The sequence below is a fragment of the Macaca mulatta genome, chromosome 12, assembly GCF_049350105.2.
Source record: "Macaca mulatta isolate MMU2019108-1 chromosome 12, T2T-MMU8v2.0, whole genome shotgun sequence".
NCBI classification, from domain to species: domain Eukaryota; kingdom Metazoa; phylum Chordata; class Mammalia; order Primates; family Cercopithecidae; genus Macaca; species Macaca mulatta.
Genome location: NC_133417.1, coordinates 85,861,378 through 85,881,802, shown reverse-complemented (window position 1 = coordinate 85,881,802; position 20,425 = coordinate 85,861,378). Strand labels below are relative to the sequence as shown.

At 37.8% G+C, this 20,425-nt stretch overlaps 2 protein-coding genes across 3 annotated transcripts in view; one reads left to right on the top strand and one right to left on the bottom strand.

Annotated features, from left to right (window-relative positions):
• The window catches only part of UBE2E3 (ubiquitin conjugating enzyme E2 E3), an 82,892-nt gene extending 68,829 nt beyond the window's left edge, over nucleotides 1–14,063 (bottom strand). Inside the window, exons 1-3 of one of the 2 annotated variants that reach the window (NM_001257571.1) lie at nucleotides 14,001–14,063; nucleotides 12,737–12,955; nucleotides 10,888–10,938 (exon numbers count right to left, since the gene is read on the bottom strand). In NM_001257571.1, coding sequence (NP_001244500.1) covers nucleotides 10,888–10,938; nucleotides 12,737–12,930 — 245 coding nt within the window. In that variant the 5' untranslated portion in view covers nucleotides 12,931–12,955; nucleotides 14,001–14,063. Of the gene's footprint in view, nucleotides 1–10,887; nucleotides 10,939–12,736; nucleotides 12,956–13,585 lie in introns of both variants that reach the window. The other variant, XM_015110366.3, reaches the window with a different exon arrangement.
• LOC144333280 (uncharacterized) lies at nucleotides 13,113–15,556 on the top strand. The gene is made up of 3 exons (XM_077956524.1): nucleotides 13,113–13,155; nucleotides 13,676–14,907; nucleotides 15,304–15,556. The coding sequence occupies exons 1-3, from the start codon at nucleotides 13,113–13,115 to the stop codon at nucleotides 15,412–15,414; spliced, it is 1,386 nt and encodes a 461-aa protein (XP_077812650.1). The 3' UTR covers nucleotides 15,415–15,556.
• The last annotated feature ends 4,869 nt before the right edge of the window (nucleotides 15,557–20,425 follow it).

Below are 20,425 nucleotides of genomic sequence, written 5' to 3'. Positions count from 1 at the left end.
AATAGGAAGCCATAAAAAATATGTAGCCACAATCTTCTGAGATCCATTCTCTTCGGGACCCTGAATAAATGGATTCTTGACCTACTAAAATTTAATGTGAAAAAATGATCCATTTGTAAAGGACCTATAAGACTGTAAATGGCAAAACTAACTACAAATAACCACCCTCAGAAAGGGAATAAACAGTGTTTATAAAAAGTGAGATGCATGGATGTAAAGGGAGGATCATGATGATGATTTATAAGTGAAGGAAAATAAAATAAAAAGGTAACAAAATTCATGTTTCCCTAGGCCTTTCATTCAGACCAAAAGATGTGGAACTATACTCCCAAAAGCAATTTTGGACTAGAGATGTCTTTATTTTTCCCCAGACAAGCTGGAAGTTAAACAGAATGACTGAGTATATTTGCTCTGGAACATTAAAGCAGCAAAAAACTCTGGAATGGCAATAACTAGTCCAAAAGCTTCCAAAAAAGACAGACTACACCGCAGTTCCTTTCAAAGCTTCATTTGTTGTGAATAACCATAAAATTAAAACAGTTATTATACACATCAAGGACCAAAAAGAAGGAACTGGGATGTTTAAAAACTGAATGACCCTAAGCTGATCCTCACTATTGGTATTACTTTATCACCACCTACCGACAGGCACATCCAAAACAGATGCAATAAACAAGCTTTTGTTATTTCTCTATACACCCTTATAAAACCGATACAATGTCAACAGAGAGAAAAATCTCAAGGCTTTAGAATTTAACTTTACTACTGCATTTAGACAAGATGCAAGGCATGTATTTGCTTAATAAAACTCAATAATGTCATCAATTTAAAATGAAATATATAAATGTGGTAGATCACCCTGAGAACATTAGTTCTGTTTTATAAAGTGGACCAGCCACTCTTCCAAAGAGACTCACTGGAAAAAGCAAATCCCAGCCTGATCAACATGGTGAAACCCTGTCTCTACTAAAAAAATACACAATTAGTCGGGTGTGGTGGCACATGCCTATAGTCCCAGCTACCCGGGAGGCTGAGGCAGGAGAACTGCTTGAACCTGGGAGGCAGAGGTTGCAGTGAGCTGACATTGTGCCATTTCACTCCAGTCTGGGTGACAGAGCAAGACTCTGTCTCCAAAAAGGAAAAAAAGTTAGCCGGGCATGGTAGGGTGCGCCTGTAGTCCCAGCTACTCAGGAGGCTGAGGTGGGAAGATAGCTTGAGGCTGGGAGGCAGAGGTTACACTGGGACAAGATCATGCTGCACTCCAGCCTGAGTGACAGAGTGAGACCCTGTCTCAAAAAAAAAAAAAAAGAAAAAAGAAAAGAGAAAAAGCAAATCCCCATACTAATGATCACCAGTTTACATAAATTTAAAAGTACAAATTCATAAGTTTAGAAGAAACAGTTTAAATAAACTATGAAATATATAAAACAAGACAAAATTAAGAGGAACCTAATAAAAAAATCCAAATTTCTGCAAAAAAAATCAGAGCTGGTATCAATATTAAAAGATAATACATGCTCACATTACTGAGATATCAGCTTTAAAAATCCCTTAAAATCCTACATGATTGGAGTTCTTCCTCATAAAACACAAAAATTCTTATCTGCAGAGAGAATTTTTCCAATTTCAAAGCAATTCATAAACATGGAATGTTTCACAACACCCCAGAGAAAAAAGTAAAGGTAGATTTAAAAGTTACTCCTCTGCCTGTAAGAAAGCCATACATAAAGAACTACATGGCTGCAAACAGATTTACCTTTTCCATTATGATCATATTCAATCCCTGACAGTCTTCCTACAAAGAAAGAGAACAAGACAAGACAGCTGACCACTTGGGGAATACTACCTGAAAAGAAAATGCTTCTGAATGATAATTTTTAAAAGATAAATGTAGGAAGGGCCTGGCATCTCCAAGCCAAAGAAGGAAACCCTCTTCTTTCTCCAATTCACCATCTGGACTTTATTTGCCAGATTCTAAAGCCTGACAGGAACAGTATTTTGGATCCTTTGAGAAATAAGCAAATGAAAGGGATATACTTACACTAAGCATGTACTTAGAGACCTATATGAACTCTGCTTTTACAAGATTTTTCAAACAGCACTGTACAAAACCAAAAATGCTTTCATTTCAAGTCAAAAACTAGGTTTTTGCCCTGAATCTGTCATATATACATACACACTGCATAACATTTGGCAATTTTCTCATCACTCACATTCAGTTTTGAAATTTAAACGGAATAATAATATTTACTTCATAGAGTTGTTTTAGGATTTAAAACAAAATATTGTATTATTAGGTTACTATACTGTGGAACCTAGCACAGTGCCAAGCTGGTACTCAATTACTTCCTCTTTAAGCTTTTGAAGTAAGAGTGAAAGTCACTTATTCATAGAGAGAGAGAGAGAGAGAAAGAGAGAGAATGTGTGCCTACTTTGTGGCACGGAAATTGATTTCTCACCAAGTATCTGTACACTTCTACACATTTTTCAGCTACTTTGCAGTTACTCTACACGGATGACTAATTCATGCCTTACTTCCAGACCAAAGCACTTGAAAGTTGCCACATGACCCTCCAGGTGTCTTGCCTGGACACATGTTCCAAATGTCAGAGCTACAAGATACATAGATACAAGTCAACACAGAGAAGAGCTACCCAAGATAGTCTCTGGACCCACAGTGGACTTCACATGAGTGAGAACTAAATCTTTATATGTTGAGCCACTGAGCATTCTAGTTTTGTTTGTAATCACAACACAACCAGCAAAATTTAATGTCTCCTTTTATAGTCTAATTGCACTTAATGCAAGGCAAAATACATACGTAAGTATTAAGTATTACTTAATACTTGTGTTTAAGTATTAAAGATTACCTTCCTTTCTGTGTAATATTGTGCATCTAGAATGAATGGAATGATTTAAAGACAGTATTTGAAAGCAAAGTGAAAAAACAACCCAATATACAAAGAACAACTTAAAAACAAGTGGACACTGATAGTTTCACCTTAAGAGAAAAGAACTCTTAAGCATACAAGTTGCAAAACAAAAAACCCAATAAACCAAAAATAACAACTGAGAAACCAAAATCAGCTATTAGGAAACAGGTAAAAAAGAAAGCAAAGCAAATAAAAACACCCTTTCATCATGAGTAGTAAGTAATTTCAGTCATGGTCATGTAACAGAAGTAGCAAAGCAGTCCCTATTTATCCGTGCAGTTCCACTTCCCACAGTTCCCGTTACTCTAGGTCAACCACAATCCAAAAATATTAAATGGAAAAATTCCAGAAATAATTCTTAAGTTTTAAATCGCACCTCATTCTAAGCAGCATGATGAAATCTCACATTGCCCTGTTCCATCCCACTTGGACTTGAATCGTACTTTTGTCCAGTTTACCCACACTGCATATGCTCTAGTCCAGAAGTGTCCAATCTTTTGGTTTCCCTGGGCCACAGTAGAAGAACTCTCTTGGGCCACATAAAATACACTAACAATAGCCGATGAGCTAAAAAAAAAAAAAAAAAGAGAAAGAAAAAAAAATCTCATAATGTTTTAAGAAAGTTTATGAATGTGTCAGACCACTTTCAAAGATGTCCTAGCCACCATGTGGCCCAACGGCTGCAGGTAGAACAAGCTTTCTCTAGTCACTTAGTAGTGGTCTTGACTATCAGACTCCACTATTAGAATTGGTTATAGACTACTGCAGTGCTTATTTTCAAATAACCTTCATTTTGCTTAACAATGACTACTATGTCAACTTTCAGGCATCCACAGAGGAGTCTTGAAATGTATTCCCCACAGATAAGAGGGAACTACTGTATAGGGCCATTAACTGCTTATCTACAATTCTAGTATCTCAAAACTCTGGAAAAAAAAAAACGAAGTTTTAATAAGGTTGTTACAAAATAATTTGGTAGCAACCCTAAATCTGAACTGACTTGAAACTATTTGTAGCTTCTATTTATCCCACCTGTATGAATATTAATACATTTTTGGTGTGGAAACAGTAATGCAGAGAAACAGTAATGCTGTGGAACAGATTACATAAAGCACCACAAACATATCATATTACCTTTCTAAAACATGAAAATTTCTGCATTCTGAAACACATCCGGCCCCAAGGGTTTGAAATAAAGGATTGGGAACTTGTAAAAATTGAAGTAACTTGTGTATTGTCGTAATGATGAAAATAAAACCCAAATGAGGAGCACAAATTTCTAACCTGCGTGTAACTCAATGTCAAACTGAATTTTGATGACTGTCCAATGTTATTTCTCCATGATGTTATTTTAATACTCCTAGTAGAATAGACATAACCAGCCTAAAGCTAGATCATGCAGGGATATAATTAACTGGCACAAGACCTAAAAGAAATAAAAATACTGCTGTAAGCATTTCTGGCCTCAGAAGACCATAATTTAGCAGGTACTCAAGGTAGCCATTCCTGTGGTTTCGCATAAAAAATAATACACGCGTATGTCAAATAATGTAAGATATGTGTAAACTATGCACAGAAGTAGCAGGAAGTGAAGAACCAGCTGAGGAGCATGTAGGTGAATATATTAAAGAGGCATCACTAATAAGACAGGAAAACAGTCAAAAGCAAACTATTCAAACATTCAAGGGGCAAAGTACAGGAACAAATATCTATAGGAGGGTCTCTCAACTTCAGCACTAGACATTTTGGCCCAGATAATCCTTTATTGTGGGGGGTCTGTCCTATGTATTATAGGGTATTCAGCAGTATCCCTGACTTCTACCTACTAATGTCAGTGGTAGCCCCCTTCTCCCTCAGTTATGAAAAGCAAAAAATATCTCCAGGCATTACCAATTGTCACCTAGACTGGGGGGGCTGGGGAAGGGCAGGACAAAAATTGCCTCAGTTGAGAACCACTGATCCAAAGGCAAAAAAAAGATTAAAAGTTTGAAGATATTTCAGTTTCCAGATTCCAATTAAAATGCCCAAATATACTTACCTGTCAAAATTGGTATGTGAAAAAAAAAATCACTTTCTATTTCTCTAGATTTACAAGTGATTTTATTATGTTTTCATCTCATATTGATAGGGAAGAAGAGACTGAAAGGTCAAGTTCTTCATTCTCAATCTGAATGTCCTTACACTCTATGCAAGACTTGTTGATTTTCCTGAAAATTAAACATAGCCATAGTTGCTGTTACAGCAACACATTTAAGGAAAGAATAAAGTACTAATTGGTTATAAGAGGAATATGATTTGCAGCATGTAGCTGCAAAGTCAACACATAACTTTTCTAAAAGCACACACTGTTTTACCCACCTTCTAATTACATTATCTGCATTGAACTTAATAGATTCTTAACAAAAATGTGAAGTTTAGAGAGAAGAATATTATTTTCACTTGGTCACTCCTTTGGAAAATGTTTCTAGTCACACAGGGTACTAAGCATTTTTGCTACACTGGCATGTATGAAGGAAATAACTAGGCCTACTGTGAGTATCAATTGCCTCTCATAAGCAAAAACAGTAGCTAGGTAAACTTTGAATAGGTTATTAAATATTAAATATCATAATTATGAAAAAGGTAAAGAACATATGGGATATTTAATAAATTTTCTCTGAAGTCATTGTTTTGCCTGGAATTGCTATTTCTATGTCAATTTGAGAGACTTCAATTTATTTATTAACAGACCTTCACATGCAAAGCACCATGTGAAGGAAGGAAGAGATACAAAAATGAATAAGACAATCTCTGCCTTCAAGGAACACTCGCTCTTGCAGAAGGTAGACAAGTATTATAATACAGCATGAAAAAAGTACTTTATTACAGTTGTGTTGAAAAAAACTACTGGCTTATTGAGAAATAAAACATCAATTTGCTTTGATCATAAATCATTTAAAATTATCACTAACGCCCAAGTCCTCAGAAAAATCCTCACGACTTTTGAGGTCTACACTGATGCCAAAATGAATTTATCAACAATAAAACTAATATAAAGTACCTACAGATGACCATGGCACAGTGGGATGAAAAATACTTTGTCAGAGTAGTTCTATATTTATCTGTTTTACAGTCGAGCTTCCAATTAAGATTTAATTTTTATAAAAAGGGGCTTCCAGGATCTTTTTTTTTGAAGAGTTGAAAATAAAAGGACTAGATAACCAATGAGATACAATCTTGTAGCAAACACCAAAACAAAAACAATCAAATGTATTAAGAAAAAGCAATCTATCTATATGTGTGAGAGAGTTTACAACCAAGTACTCTACAATCAACCAACAAAGCTAATATAGGGATCACACGTTATTTCAATTATTACCTGCTTTCATATGCCAATTAGAAAAAAGCTTTCAAAATTTCTCCTTAGTTCACAGACAAGGAAAGAATGCTATGGGGTTAGGTAATGCAGGTAACAGCAATCCAGAACGTGAATTTTAGAACTGCTGATATAATCCCATTCACAGTAAAATCACAAATTCTTATATTTTAAAAGGGGAAAACACAATCATTACTCTTATCTAAAAATTGTTTATTATACTTTACTGGACAATCATAATATTCTCTATTGAATTAAATATCATTGATCTTATGTATGTTCCTTTAAAAGGGATGCAGTATTTGTTCATCTATGCCTGAAGCTTTTAGGTTTATTTTTTTTTACACAAGTTTCTAGGAACTACTTTTACTGATAATAAAAAACAAATTGCTTGTTATGTACTTGTACTCAATAATCTGGTGATGAATTAAGATAAAATTATATAAGACATCAATGCACTGGAGAAAATGTCAGCAACAGTGAGAGCACACCACTACACTGTGTCTCCCATTTTTATCTTGCTGTGGCCACTTTACTGACTCCATTTACACTGCTACAAAACTTAAACATATTAATTCGTTTAATCCTCACAATAACCCTATTATAAAGGGGAGTATTAATTTAATCCCCACTTTACAACTGAGAAGAACAGAAATATTCCAAAATGTATCTAAGGTAACACAGCAAGTTAGTGGCAGAGCATGGATCTCAACCCAGACAGTCTTGCTCCAGTACCAGCACTTTTCAAACCTACTTACATATGCAGTTCACCAGGAATCTTGTTAAATTCAAATTCTGGGTTGGGGGTTGGGGGAAGCAAGAGTCTGCATTTCTAACAAACTCATCTGTGACGCAGATGCTGACAGTCGGCAGGTCACTCTTTTAAGTAGCAAAGTTCTAGTCTACCCTAGAAAATGATGGAAAGTGGCAGCAACCCTCATAAGAAAGTAGAAATTATCCTCAGACAATTAGACTAATGAGGAAGCTAGAGATTACCAACTACTGGTTTAGAAACAACTGCTTCTTTTATGATTTCATTATTTTTTTATTTTTAAAGAAGAAAGTCAACGAAATTACCTCATCTCAGGTTTTGCTAGTCAGTGTATTCATACTATAAACTTGAAACTGTAATACATATCCCCCAATATGGCCTTTCCCACATCAATAAACTATTTATTAATACAAATACCCCCGAATATCTTCAGAATAGATTCACTCTGAACATACTGATGAGTATTTTAAGAGTGTATATTTGTGCTTCTTCCTATATGGAAAGAAATTAAGGGTTAAGTTAGAAATCAAGTACCTTGCTAAACTTTTGCTGTTCGCACAAGTGGTGACTAGGAGAGGACAAGGACACCCTCTGGGAAACAGATGGAAAGTAAATGTCTTAATAACACATCACTAAACAATTCTAGTCAATAATTCTCTCTAAATACAAATAGGGAAATGCCCATAACACAATTTCCCTTGACTCTCATTGATGTATCAATTATTTATACTCTATGTAAACAGCATAAATTGAAACCAATAAATAATATATCCCTATGTTTAGTACACTATGGTCCATGGCCCTCCAATACCTAAAACCTAAAATAACATCAAATCACTGGAAATAACGTCATTATCAAACTTTTACATTATCAGGAAAAGAAATATCAATGCTATCAAAATATACTAAAACATGTATAAAGCCATACACAATACTAACATCACCCTGGGTGTGTATGTACTAGACATAACTATATACTAATTAAACAATATTTCATTAATTAAAAAATAGGAAGGGATTTTAAAGAAATCGTCCCAGTCTGAATAATTTTTGTTTTGCTGAGTTTTCTTGTATTTCATTCAACGTTTTCCTGAATGTACACAGATATACTTTACATTTCTTCCCCGAGGAAGAATTAAAGCTGTCACGTACTTTGACAAACTTGTAAAAATCGTATTCAAGACTGTAATGGAATTCTGATTAAATAACTACACATGAAAGCCAAATGTATTAGGTTTCATAGATCTCAGGCAATATGAATTCACATATTCTAGAATTTATGAATATAGATTCCATTTTTAATTACAGCATAAATTAATAAATTTAAACTGTACAATCACCGTAAAGCTAAAATTCTCACTTACGCACTTGTGAATTAAAAGAACATAACACCACAGTCTGTCACAGATCTGACACAAAGGCAAAAATATAATACAAATTCAGGCTTCTTACTTGTCAAAATTCTAAAACACCTTTACTGAATACTCAGTATTCCAATTCCCACTCAAGGACAAAAAGTAGGTCTTCTTCCACCCAAAAGAATTTGAAGACAAACAAAGTATCTGGATATTTTACATGTGAGGCATAGGGAAAAACACTGCCTCCAATAAGAAGCAACAACTTATCCTGGTTCCCTACTAAGACATATTTTATGTCTGTTTTTCACATACCACAGCCACACATAAACTCATCTATTAAAAGAACTTGAGAACTAAAAGATGTCATTTGCAATAGGTGACAGTCATCACAGGTTGTGACAAGGGAAAGCAGGGATGATGTGTTCCATGTTATTGTTCACAGAAAACTCAAAGTTTTGATGTTTCACTAGTCTAATCACTAAATGAGGAAGCATTATTTCAAGGACTTAAATGAAATCTGGTATATAAAGAGAAAGACAAGTGAAACCACCTATCTCGTGGAAAGATTCTACTCCCTCTAAAATAATCCTCAGTGACCTTGAGGAAACATTCCCAAGTTAAACATGTAAAGCAGATTTCTCTGGTAACTGCAACAGCAGGCTATTGCTCTGAGGGCACTCAACACATGTCTACTAGGCTTTCTAGATTTATGCATATACATTAGTTTCTTCCATTTGCAGAAAATCAACAGAAACCTTTAAAAATGTTTGACCTTACATGCAATTTTAAAACATTTAAGAGTTCTGAACTGATAGATCTTTACATTTTTCATAATGGGAAATATCAGAACACACTCTGCAAGTTAAGTGATTCTTCCAGCGAGCAAATTTAACTTGACCTCCCTAAATGGCTACAGATTTGACACACCATTTAGAAGGCTGGAGGGAAAATACTTTGATTTGCTTGTTCTCTAAAGCAGCACTGTTCAATAGAAATATAATGCAAGTCACATATGTAATTTTAAATATTCCAATAACCATATTAAAATAGTAAAAAATTGAAATTCATTTTAATAACATTTTATATAGCCAGATACATCCAAAATATTATTTTAACATGCAATGAACATATTTTTTAAGTCAATGCAATATTATACACTCTTTTGTTGTACAAAGTTTTCAAAATCCAATGTGTATAAATTTTACCCTTATACCACATCTCATTTTGGACTAGCCACAACCGAAGAGGTCAACAGCCACATGTGGCAAGTGGTGACGTTACTGGACAGCACAGCTCTTAAGTAATACTTTGAGATCTCACATACCACTATCTCCTTAAAATTGGTTTACATTCATGTTTCCTGTTTGAACTGAAATTACAAATACAAGCAAACTGTTCATTCAATGGATAAATCAGGATCAAATCACCTTATCTGAGGATCCAGTTAACATACACAGTAAGAAGCAATTGGATTATACCCTATTATATATCACAAGTAGACTTCAGAGATAGGGTCTATCATCCCAAGTGAATACAACTTGTAACAGAAATACAGGTTAAACACGAAAACATTTTCCTATCAAACCATAAAACTGCCTTATTTCTTGCAGCCGTTCGCATTATTGGGCACATATCTCTTCACAAATTATCTACAATATTGTTTTCTATGTGTGTTCAATTTTGTAAGCCATATAGTCATTTAAAAAAGAATAGAGCGCTATACAAATGAAATGAAAAAAATTATTGGAGAAAAAATACTGAACCAGATACTTTTAATGTATCTTATACCAACCAATAATCTTAAATTCATCTACCTGAGTTCCACTGAAATGAATTCTCACAATTCCAATTCATTTACTGCTTTTCATACACAAATTCCAACTACCAAAATTACTAAAAATTTCCTCAAGCCATCAGGACATTGGCTTAAAACGTAAATAATTCCAACAATGCATTCTGTAGAAAACGAGGACTAAAACCATTAGCTTAGCCCATAAAATTTATCCTTAAGGCTAGTAACTGAATAAATCAAACAGAACCAACTATATGCTTGTTTACTGCATTTACATTTTGTAACACCACATTCAGCAATTTCTAAATAGGGAAGGTCAGTACAGATTGCACACAAGCAGTAACTTTAAAGCTGAGCAAAATTTTAGAAGTTTCTTCAGTATACTTCTGAATAAACACCCTCTACAGAAATACATCAGAACAAAAATCAGCACCATTCATAAGAATCTCAGAAGCACAAAATCAGTATATTCATAAATCCACAAAGTATACTTATGCTAAAAAGTATTTTTCTCCCAATTTTATCTAGTTCACCTTCTACAATTTTTGTTTAATGCACTTGCAAAGCTGTAAAGAAGCAAACGTTGTCTCCTCTGCTGCACACATATCCAGACAATACATCAATCTCTTGATATTTTTCCACAATTTGAAACCAAAACAACAAAATTCATTTCTTACCTGCAATTAGGAGGAGGATCAAGGGTTATTTCAGCTAGCTCCTTCTGAATTCTGTTAGTGAAATGAGAAGAGACAAAAAGGATTTGAGATAGTCTACAGAATAACCAGGGAATTACACTGCCCTCTACCATCATGCAGTTAAATGCAAGGCTGGCTCTGCCTTCAGTAATGCTAACATGGCTGCTTCCTCTTTGTTCTCAGAGGCATAACCCAAATCCCTTAACAGAAACTTTGCAGCTTTTTTTCTCACTTGCTGCTGCAAATAAGTAAGTCATTTACACTTGATTTGAAAAATACTCATCCACTAGTACTCAGTAAAGAATATAATATCTATTTCAAAACACTTTTTACCAAAGAAATTCTCTTTTCAAGCTTATATGCAAATGAGACAAAAAGGGAGGAGGGAAAGCACTGGAATATTTGACAAGGACTTCGAGTGACTTTTACTGAGGTAAAAATTAACAGGCTACTGCAACAGCACATTAACAGTTCTGACAATATTTTATCTGTCAAAAAAAAAGTTTAAAATTTACAAATATCTTTACTGGTGAAAAACTTTCGAAGACTACATGACATTCTAATTTACCCATTTCTGTTTTCCCTGATCATAGGCACAGCACTTAAATTTAGTAAATATTGACAGAAAGAGAAAATACATAGGCCTGAGTTAAGGGGGAGAAAAGCAGTTCTCTGATTTGATTCAAATTTAAGATGCTTTCAAAACTTTAGACGTGTCTAATATGTTCTGCATCAACACTATACCAAATTGAGAAGGATTTTATATTATGTCAAAGACTGCTGCCATTCAAAAATATTCTCAAGTTATTAATACATCATTACTGAGACAATAAAGGTGAAAATCCATAGAAAAATATGAGTATTTATGAATCACCACAGAATGCAGTATTTGTAGAAATATTTTTTCCTTTAGTTGTGATCAATAAAAATTAACAAAATGTCAACATTGGCTAACGCTGTAGAGATTATACATTTTATGTATAATTACTAGAGTTTGTGGATGTTCCACTACTACTACCACTGACAGAGTCTCATTGACAGAATCTTTTCTTCTCTATCAGAAAATATAAATCAATAGGAAACAAATGATCTTCCACTTACATCCAATTAAATATGTTTCTCCTGCTGTTGAGTATTAACTTGTCAAGCACATCCACAAGTTTCAGAGTGAAGAGGTCCAAGGACAATGAAAGTTTTCTATCACCAGTGACACCTCAAATTGTAAAGGGCTACTTTTCAGTTTGATTTGCCCTCACAAGCACAGGGAGGGATAATCATAATTTAACCACGAAAGTTACCTGTGATACATGATTTAAAGTCATGTTTTGTAAAACTGTAAGCAGATTTGCAGCACGATTTTAAATCTGCTTTCAAACATAGCAAAGGCCTGAATTTGCAATTTTCTAGCAAATATGATCATTTCTGATCATTAAGTTTCATGAAGAGAGGCCCTGCTAATCTCTGGAAGTGTCAATTTCATTAAAGAAGATTATGACTCATAAAAGGAAACATCCCCAAAGTACCATCTAATTTGGGTTCACCAAATTTTCCTTGCCAACTCCTTAAACAATCTGTCAGAATGTTAGTCTAATCTCTACTCAAGGATACTCAACTGAAGTTACCGAAGTACAGAATAAGTTTGCTTAAAAGCATAATTCTAGCAAGGTTGCATACATACCACCTAAAGAATGACAACTCATTCAAGTACAAATAAACTGATAATGAAGTAAATATTTCTGAACTATTGCTACTGATGTAAAACCAACAAAAGCGTCCAACCACCTGGAAGACAACCTGACAAAGTGTGCTGGATCCTTCTTTTACACATTACCTTTTAGCACTAGTGGATAACTTAGCAGTGGTTTTGCTAGAGAGTTTGGTGTTTTTCTTCTGCTGGGCGGCAGAAGGTTTTCTTTCCTCTTGTTCTTCAGGCTCTGGAGCGGCTGGGTCTCGCTGGTCCGCATCTGAACTGCCACTGCTGGTGCTGGGGCTCTCATCATCGGACCTTTGCCTATCACTGGACATCTTGGTGAAGTTATCTCTTGGAAAACTTTTAAAGAGAACAGGGGAGGATGGGGAGAAAATGTTAAATCTAGGAAATAAACCAACAGCATTTTCTTCTATTCATCTAATATCGTATTGTAATGAAAAAGCTTCAAAAGTGTTCACACTTATTTCATCATACAACAAGGGTTACAAGGGAGGTGATGTGTCACACAACGCCAGCGTTCAGGGATTTGCCGAACTCAAGTTAGAAAACCCACTCACATTTTTTTCCATCTCTTGGACAATCTATCAATTGTCTACTTTCTCAGAAGGCATGAAACAGATTTGCCAAGGAACTTAGGCAACAAGCATTAATAACATATGACATACTGTAAATAACAGATCTCGCTGAAAAAATGTTTAAAAGTCACTAATAACGTCTAAATATTTACACACTGACATTGGTCAAAGCTACCAAATTCCCTTTCCGAGAGGAAAACACACCCTGTTAATCGCCCATATGCTTATTTAAGGTGGCGATTCCTTCTCAGTGCACGTAAAGGCTTTAAACACAACACTTGGAAATTTAAAAATCAACTAACGAGCTCCTCTAGCTGTTTCCACCGCCAGCAGCGAAGATTCATCTGGCCAAGACCTAGCTGCCACCCTGGGAAAAGCAGAATTCAAACTGCACCTTCTGCAAAGCTCCCAATGCCACCAAGGTTCCTCGCTCAATTTTTACATCACGGACCGACATTTTGTCCAAAATAACGAAAAAAATAAGAAACCCAGAGGAAAAACAAACAAACAAACAAAGCCCCAAGAAGTGCAACAAATTTCCGCGCCCGCGGAGGCGAGCCGCGGCCGGCGGCGGCGGCCACGCAGCTCCGCGGCCCTTTGTGGGGAGGGCCGCGCGGGGGCCGCGGGCAGCGCTCGCCGCGCCGGGCGCCAAGTGATGCGAGCAGCCCGGCCGGCCCCGCCGCGGCTCGCGGACACCGGCGGCGCGGGCGCCCGGCGCGAACAAAGCTGCCCGCCCCCGCCCCCTCCCCCACCGCAGCCGCCGCCGCCCCGGCCGCCCCCCACGCGGCCCCCCGGCCCCTCCGCCTTACCTCGGCCGCCCGCCCGGCCCGCTCGCGCGCCGCTACGGTGTGGGGGAGGGAGAGAGAAAAAAACCCTTCCTTAAGGAAATGGAGGCAGCTGTGGGGGGGGGAAGGGGGGGGAGGGAAAAAAAGAAGCCGAGGAGGCTCTGGCCGGGGAGTGTGGAACATTGAAAGTCGGAGGGGGTTGTGCAGTGCCGGGCTCCGGCCGGAGGGTGGCGCCGCCCAGCGCCTTCGGAAAAAAGGGGGGGTGGGAGCTCGGCTGGGCGAGGGCGCGAGCTCCCGGCGAGGCGGAGGGGACGCGGGAGACCCCCGCGCGCTGTGGCCTCCCGCCGCCGCCGCCCGGCTCGGCTCCTCCCGGCCGCGCAGTCAGCAAGTTCCGAGGCGAACGCGGGGGGAGGGGCGGGCGCGGCGGCGGCGCGCGTGCTCGCTGCTTGCCTGGCGGAGGGGCGCGCGCCGCCGGCGCCCGGCGGGCGCGAGCTGTTCCCGCGCGCTCCCGCGCGCGCTCCCCGCACCTCCCCTCACCCGGGGGGTGCACGCGTCCGCCCGCGCGCGGCCAGGACAAAGAGCGCGGCGGGGACCTGGCGGGCTGGCCCCTGCCGCCCTTGGCCGCGGAGCCTGTGCCAGAGAAGGCGGGGGCGCGGGCACCGTATCGTGGGGCCGCTGTGCCGCGGGGTGGCTTCCGGCCTGGGCCCGCCTCCGGGCGGAGGCTGCCCATTGGGCTACCCGCGTCCCCAGGGCTAGTTCCATCCCGTTCGCCTGCGTGGGGGACGTCGTGGCTCCCGGGGCCCCAGTACCTGGGAAAGGGCCCTGGGCGCGTGGTTGGGAGTCCCCCGCCGCCCCGGGAGACGGGAGACTAATGGGTGTTGTTGGCGAGGCCAGGCACGCAGGCGGAGAAGAGCTGCCACTTGCCCCTCGTGTAAGCTGGAGGAAGGGACAAGGTGGGGTCCTGGGCATTGAAGAGAGTAGAATATATTTGTTGATTAGGGGACCAACCTCTATTTATTTTTGGCTCACAGCTTGCAACTGTCGCTGCCAAAAGAGACCGTCCTTCGGATGCTTTGAAACCTTAAAAATCCAAAACAGTGTTTAAAATGTCCCGCTCAACATTCTTAAAAGTGAAGGAGAAGAGTTTGGGGTTGTGGGGTGGCGATGAGAGCTAAATACATGACACTTTTCTGCGGGACTCTTCTGTCTTGCACGAGGTGCCAGTTCTGGAAAGAAGTCCTGAGTGATGGTGGGTCAGAATGTCCACCCAGAAAAGCTTTAGGTGGAGATAGTGACAGTTTTGTTTGTTCTACCATTCTTTTTGCAGTCTCCAGGTGGACTGTGCGGTTTTTACCCCGCGGCACAAAGTAGCCAGAATACAAAAACTTCCTGTTTGCCGCCCAGACCTTCTCCAGCTACTGAGAACTTGTTCCGGTGATGGAGCCTCAAAGGAATTTGTGGATTCCTCTCCCACAAGTGTCCAGGGGCAGGGGTGCTGTGAGAATGTGCAGTTCACAGAGGGAGTGAGAATGGCAGAGTCAAAACATGTACCAGAGTTAAGGGAAAGACGAAAAGACTGAGTGAGCCAACTATTTGCTTATTATTTCTCCTAATAGAAAACTTTTGGTAAAAGCTTGATAACAACTCTAAAGAATAAGTTACATTTACGTAATTTTCCAAAGACACAGTCATTCAGTTAACTTTATTGAGGGCTCTATGTTGCTAGGTGCTGGACACACTCATTCAGTTGCTGTGTGACTAAAGCCAGGTCTCTACTCTGTGCTAAGAGCTCCTCATCCAGAAGGGGAACAGTTCATTAAAGTTCACTAGATTCATAAGCAGTAAGGATATTCCACTCAGAATGAACAGATAGAATAACTCATGCCTCAAAAAAGAGAATGGTCGGTCTGTGGACGAGCATTTTGATTTGGCTGGGTCAAAGAGTGCTTGTGGGAAAAGCTTGTTAGTGAAAATAAACGCAGAATTTTCCCCCAGCTTTACACGATGTGATGTTACAGCAAAAGCCAGACAATTTGGAGTTCAAGCTTTGCTTTGTTTGGAATGGGGAGATATAAAAGGAAAGCTGTATGCTAAACATGGGTTCTTTTAGGAAATTTAAGAACACAGAAATAGCCTGAAGGCCCAAAGGCCAGTTGCTGATAGGATTTAGTGGGGTGAGGAGCTTAGGGGAGAAAGATATTTAGTTGTGTTTGGTAACGTCTTCAGAAATAGTATTGGGTTGAAAAGCAAGGTAAGTGTATTCTAATCCTCATTCTACTAAGTTCATATGACCTTGGGCAAGTTAAGTTATTTCAATTACTCTTATGTAAAAGGAGATTGTATCAAAGGTTCTAAACCCTCTTCTCAAAAATTCCATGATTCCATGATTTTTTGGTGAGTTTGAAGTCATGGAGTTTAACTTAACTTTCACCCAACAGAATATTCAGGATCTACTAACTGCTTGGGAAACTGGAGTGAAACATGGGTCATGCTCTTAACCAAGCTCGATTGTGTAGTGGGGCAGCCAGAAAAGTAGCCTGCAGAATGAGAAGTGCTATATTAAAGAAGTGAATGAGAATAGAGCATTCTTAATCATCAATTAATTAATAATGGAACTATTAATTCAGGTTGGAGTTGTGGGGCGTGAGGTAAACGTCAAAGAAGGAAACATTAGATTAGTCCTGGAGAGAGCACTAGGGCTAGTGATAATGTAGATAATATAGGTAATACTCTTGGCAAAATACCTGGAACTTGGGTGTTCAACAAATAATACCTATTGTTAAAGTCACCATAAAGATAATGAATGGTTCCATGAGGTTAGGGGCAGTAGTGCCCTGCCCCCACAATGTGAGGTGCCTGGCTCCCTTCATTCAGCTGACTCAAGGGGTTGCTCAAATGATTTCAACTCACAGCTCCTCTCCCAGATGACATGGCATCACCTCCACCAGACGTAACTTGTAAGGTACAAATTGCTTCTAATGTTTAGTTCTTCCTCATGTGACAACCTGTTTTGTAATTATTTTCTCTCTCTCTCTTGTTTTTGCTATGTCAGTCCTTGAAATTAGGGTTCATGTTTCACGGGCACTCTTGGGAGCATATAAATTTGACCTAATGAAATTATTTCATAAAATATATAATAAAAAGCGCCCTTTTCCCATAAGGTCCCTCAGAATAGTTTCACAAGCAGACACCAGCTACCACAAAAAAGATTGTTTCTTCTCAGTCTCTTTTCTTTTCTCTTGTTGGTGTGGGGTCCTGCCAGCCTCTCACTCACAGCCCTGAGAAGGGCAGTAGTAGGAGGGAAGATGCCGAATCCAATTGCAGTATTACAATGATTATCTCTTATCCCCTTATCCACCAAATGTTGTGACAAAAAGAGGCCTGCCTAAGGGCAAATAAGTCAGACCCCAGAATCCTTTGCACCTCCGTAGTTTGGGAGATGCTTTTCCTTTCAATGAGTCTCTGTTATCTGTGTACATAATTGTGAGTATGTGTAACTAAGAATTTCACAGGATCTCTCACTGAATTACCTGAGAAGTTTCTTAATTGAATGATTATGTAAGCTGGGGTATAGACCTCAACTCATCCACCATGACCAACAGCATCCCTCACACATAGAAGATGTAGAATACATATGAATTTATTTTGTTGATTTTAAGGTGCTTTGTTTCCTTCCAGTCAATAACTTTTCTGAGTGTCCCTTCAGTTTTACTGGCTGTTTCTGATGCTTTCCAGTTACTTGTATCCTCAGTCCTCTGGCTAAGCAGTTTTCTCTTTCTACCCATAAACACTGGATTGGTTTACTAGAAAGGTATTTCTTGGCTCAGCCTTAGTTTACACAGCCTTGTTTGTCATTGTTAGTCCCAGTGTCTTTGGACCCCCAGAATCCAAGTGCACCCAGTGACATCTGGGTGCACTTCCACTGCATCCTGAGGGGAAAACCTGCTGTGTGCTACACCAAGGGCTGAGCCCTGGAGTTCGAAAGGTGCATAAGCCTTGGTTTGACGTCAGATAACTCAGTGATTATTTTCTGTATTTCTCTTTTGAGATAACTCTAAGGGAAGGTATATACCCAGAAAGGCTTATGTCATGGTAAGGAGCCTGTACACGTGAAACAAAACCATGAGCACCTTAGTATGTCAAAAGGCATTACAGAAAGATTTTTAAAGAAATATTTAACATTATAACAAAAATTTAGCCTTGCTAGTTATCCAGAAAGGAAAGTTGAAATGAAATATCTACCAAAATAGCAAAAACAATTTTTAGTTGTTATAATAATTCCTGGAAAATTGGTTTTTTAAAAAAAATCCCTTTGCCCGTTTCTAGTAGCAATGAAAATTGGTACATGTTTCAAAAAGCAATTTGGAAGTTTTTTTCAGGAGCATTAAATGTTGCCATACCCTTTGACCAGATTTCTCCATTTCAAGAAATATACTTTAAGGAAACATTCTAAAAGTGAGAAAAATGATATTGAAAAATTGGAAATGTCCAACAATATGCAAATGATTACACATACTGATTCACCCACATAATTAAATTTGCCATTATTAAAATAACAGTTGTGCAAAGCAAGCTAAAATACAAAAACAGATTATGATAAAATACACTTAAGGTATAAGTTTGTCTGTTTTAGTCACTGAAATCAGAGCCTGCCTCAATACTTCTCAAGGTACCGAGCACAAAGTAAATCCTCTATAAATATTTGTTGAATTAATATGCATTGTATTTTTACAATAAGCAAAACAAAAATGTCTGAAAACAAAAGGTTGACCAGTACCTAGATTTTAGAATGACTATGAATATGAACAACTTTATATTCTTTTTACTATATGCAGTATTTTTCTAGTTTAATAAGCAGGTACTACTTTTATGAGGGGAAAAAAAGATGTAAATAAATGCAGAGGTGTAGATTTGGCAAAAATAAATGCTGTTTTAACAGTTTTTTTAAAGTTATTACATAAATTAAAAGAAATGATGAAAGTTCAAGCAGACTATTTTAGAATTTGTCAGGATTTTAAAGTTGATATAAGAAAAAATAGGGAAGACCAATTTTAAATACTGAAAAAAGCCATATGAAGAGACTCCACATTAAATAAAACAAGCTCTGGCTCGAGGACAGATAGATCACTGAAAAAGATGTAACCAAGAATTAGATCATTTAATTATGTAACAGATGAGATTTTACCTAAAACATACAAAAAAAGAAGTATTATGCAATAAATGACTGAGATAACTAGTTACCAATATGGAAAAAGATCACTTAAAATCATGCCTTATTTCATACATCAGCGTAGTTATAAGCGAGTTCAAGAGTTAACATTTTTAAAAGTCACTACTTAAGAAAATCAGAATAATTTGAGTACATGATACAGAGAGACAGAGTTATGATATACTATGCTAAAAAGCAACAGCACCACGAAAAATTACAGGAAACAACGCATTTGACCAGGTACACAAATTGAAGCCTCAATATGCCTTCCTAAAGGAACCACGTACATATACATGTAGCAGGTTGAAACAACAGGCTAGATAAAATGGTTTGTATAATACTATGAATAATGATTAGTATATATCACATATAATTCTGAAGAGGCTTATAAAAATATCAAAACATAGTTAAAGAACATGTTAGAAATTTGAAGTTATTAAACTGTATGTAAAAATATTTATCTTTGCCTTAAAAAATTTAAGAAATATATATATTAAAATGGGGTACAACATTCTTGCCTTCAAAATTTGCAAATCTAAAAACTATGTAATGCCAAATACCTGGAGGAGTATCATGAGAAGGGCACTTTCCTATATTGCTGATGGCATTGTAAATTGATATAACCTTTTTGGGAAGCAATTTGGCAATGTGCTGCAAGAATCATAAAAATGTTCATACTCTTTTAACCTAGTAATTCTACTTCTGGGAATCTATCCTAAGGAAATAATCCAAAATATTTTTTAAATGCTATATGCCTGACAATGTTTATCCCAGTATAATTTATACTATATAAAAATGGAAACCACTCAAACTGTCCAACATAAGGACTAAGCTTGGTAAATTACGGTTCATTCACTCGATGGAATATGATACATGAATATAAAATGGTGAGTATTATAACTAACAGTTTATCAATTCCTCCTTGTCGGAAAATCCTTTTCTATGAAATCAGCTCATGTCCTGCTTAGTTAAAAAGACTAACAAAAGTGTCATACATCTTTTTTTTAACTTATATTTTTACTTAACATCATCACTTACATTTTTCTGAGATGCCTCATAGCATCTTCTGTAAAATCAGGTTAAATGTGTCATTTCTGCTTCAGAAAACAAAGTTGTATCCATGATGGTTGAAAAATGTATAATAGAGATTTGGAAGAAATATGCAAACAATCATTTTGGAATAAGTAGCCTGATTGCTTGTGATTCTGGCTACCTCTTCCATATTGCATAAATGGTTATC

Coding starts and splice junctions, on each gene's coding strand:
- LOC144333280 (XM_077956524.1), top strand. CDS start 13,113: ATGTGTCACACAACGCCAGCGTTCAGGGATTTGCCGAACTCAA. Junction 13,156..13,675: donor CAGGGATTTGCCGAACTCAA/GTTAGAAAACCC, acceptor GAAAAAAATAAG/AAACCCAGAGGAAAAACAAA. Junction 14,908..15,303: donor AGCTGCCACTTGCCCCTCGT/GTAAGCTGGAGG, acceptor TTCTTTTTGCAG/TCTCCAGGTGGACTGTGCGG.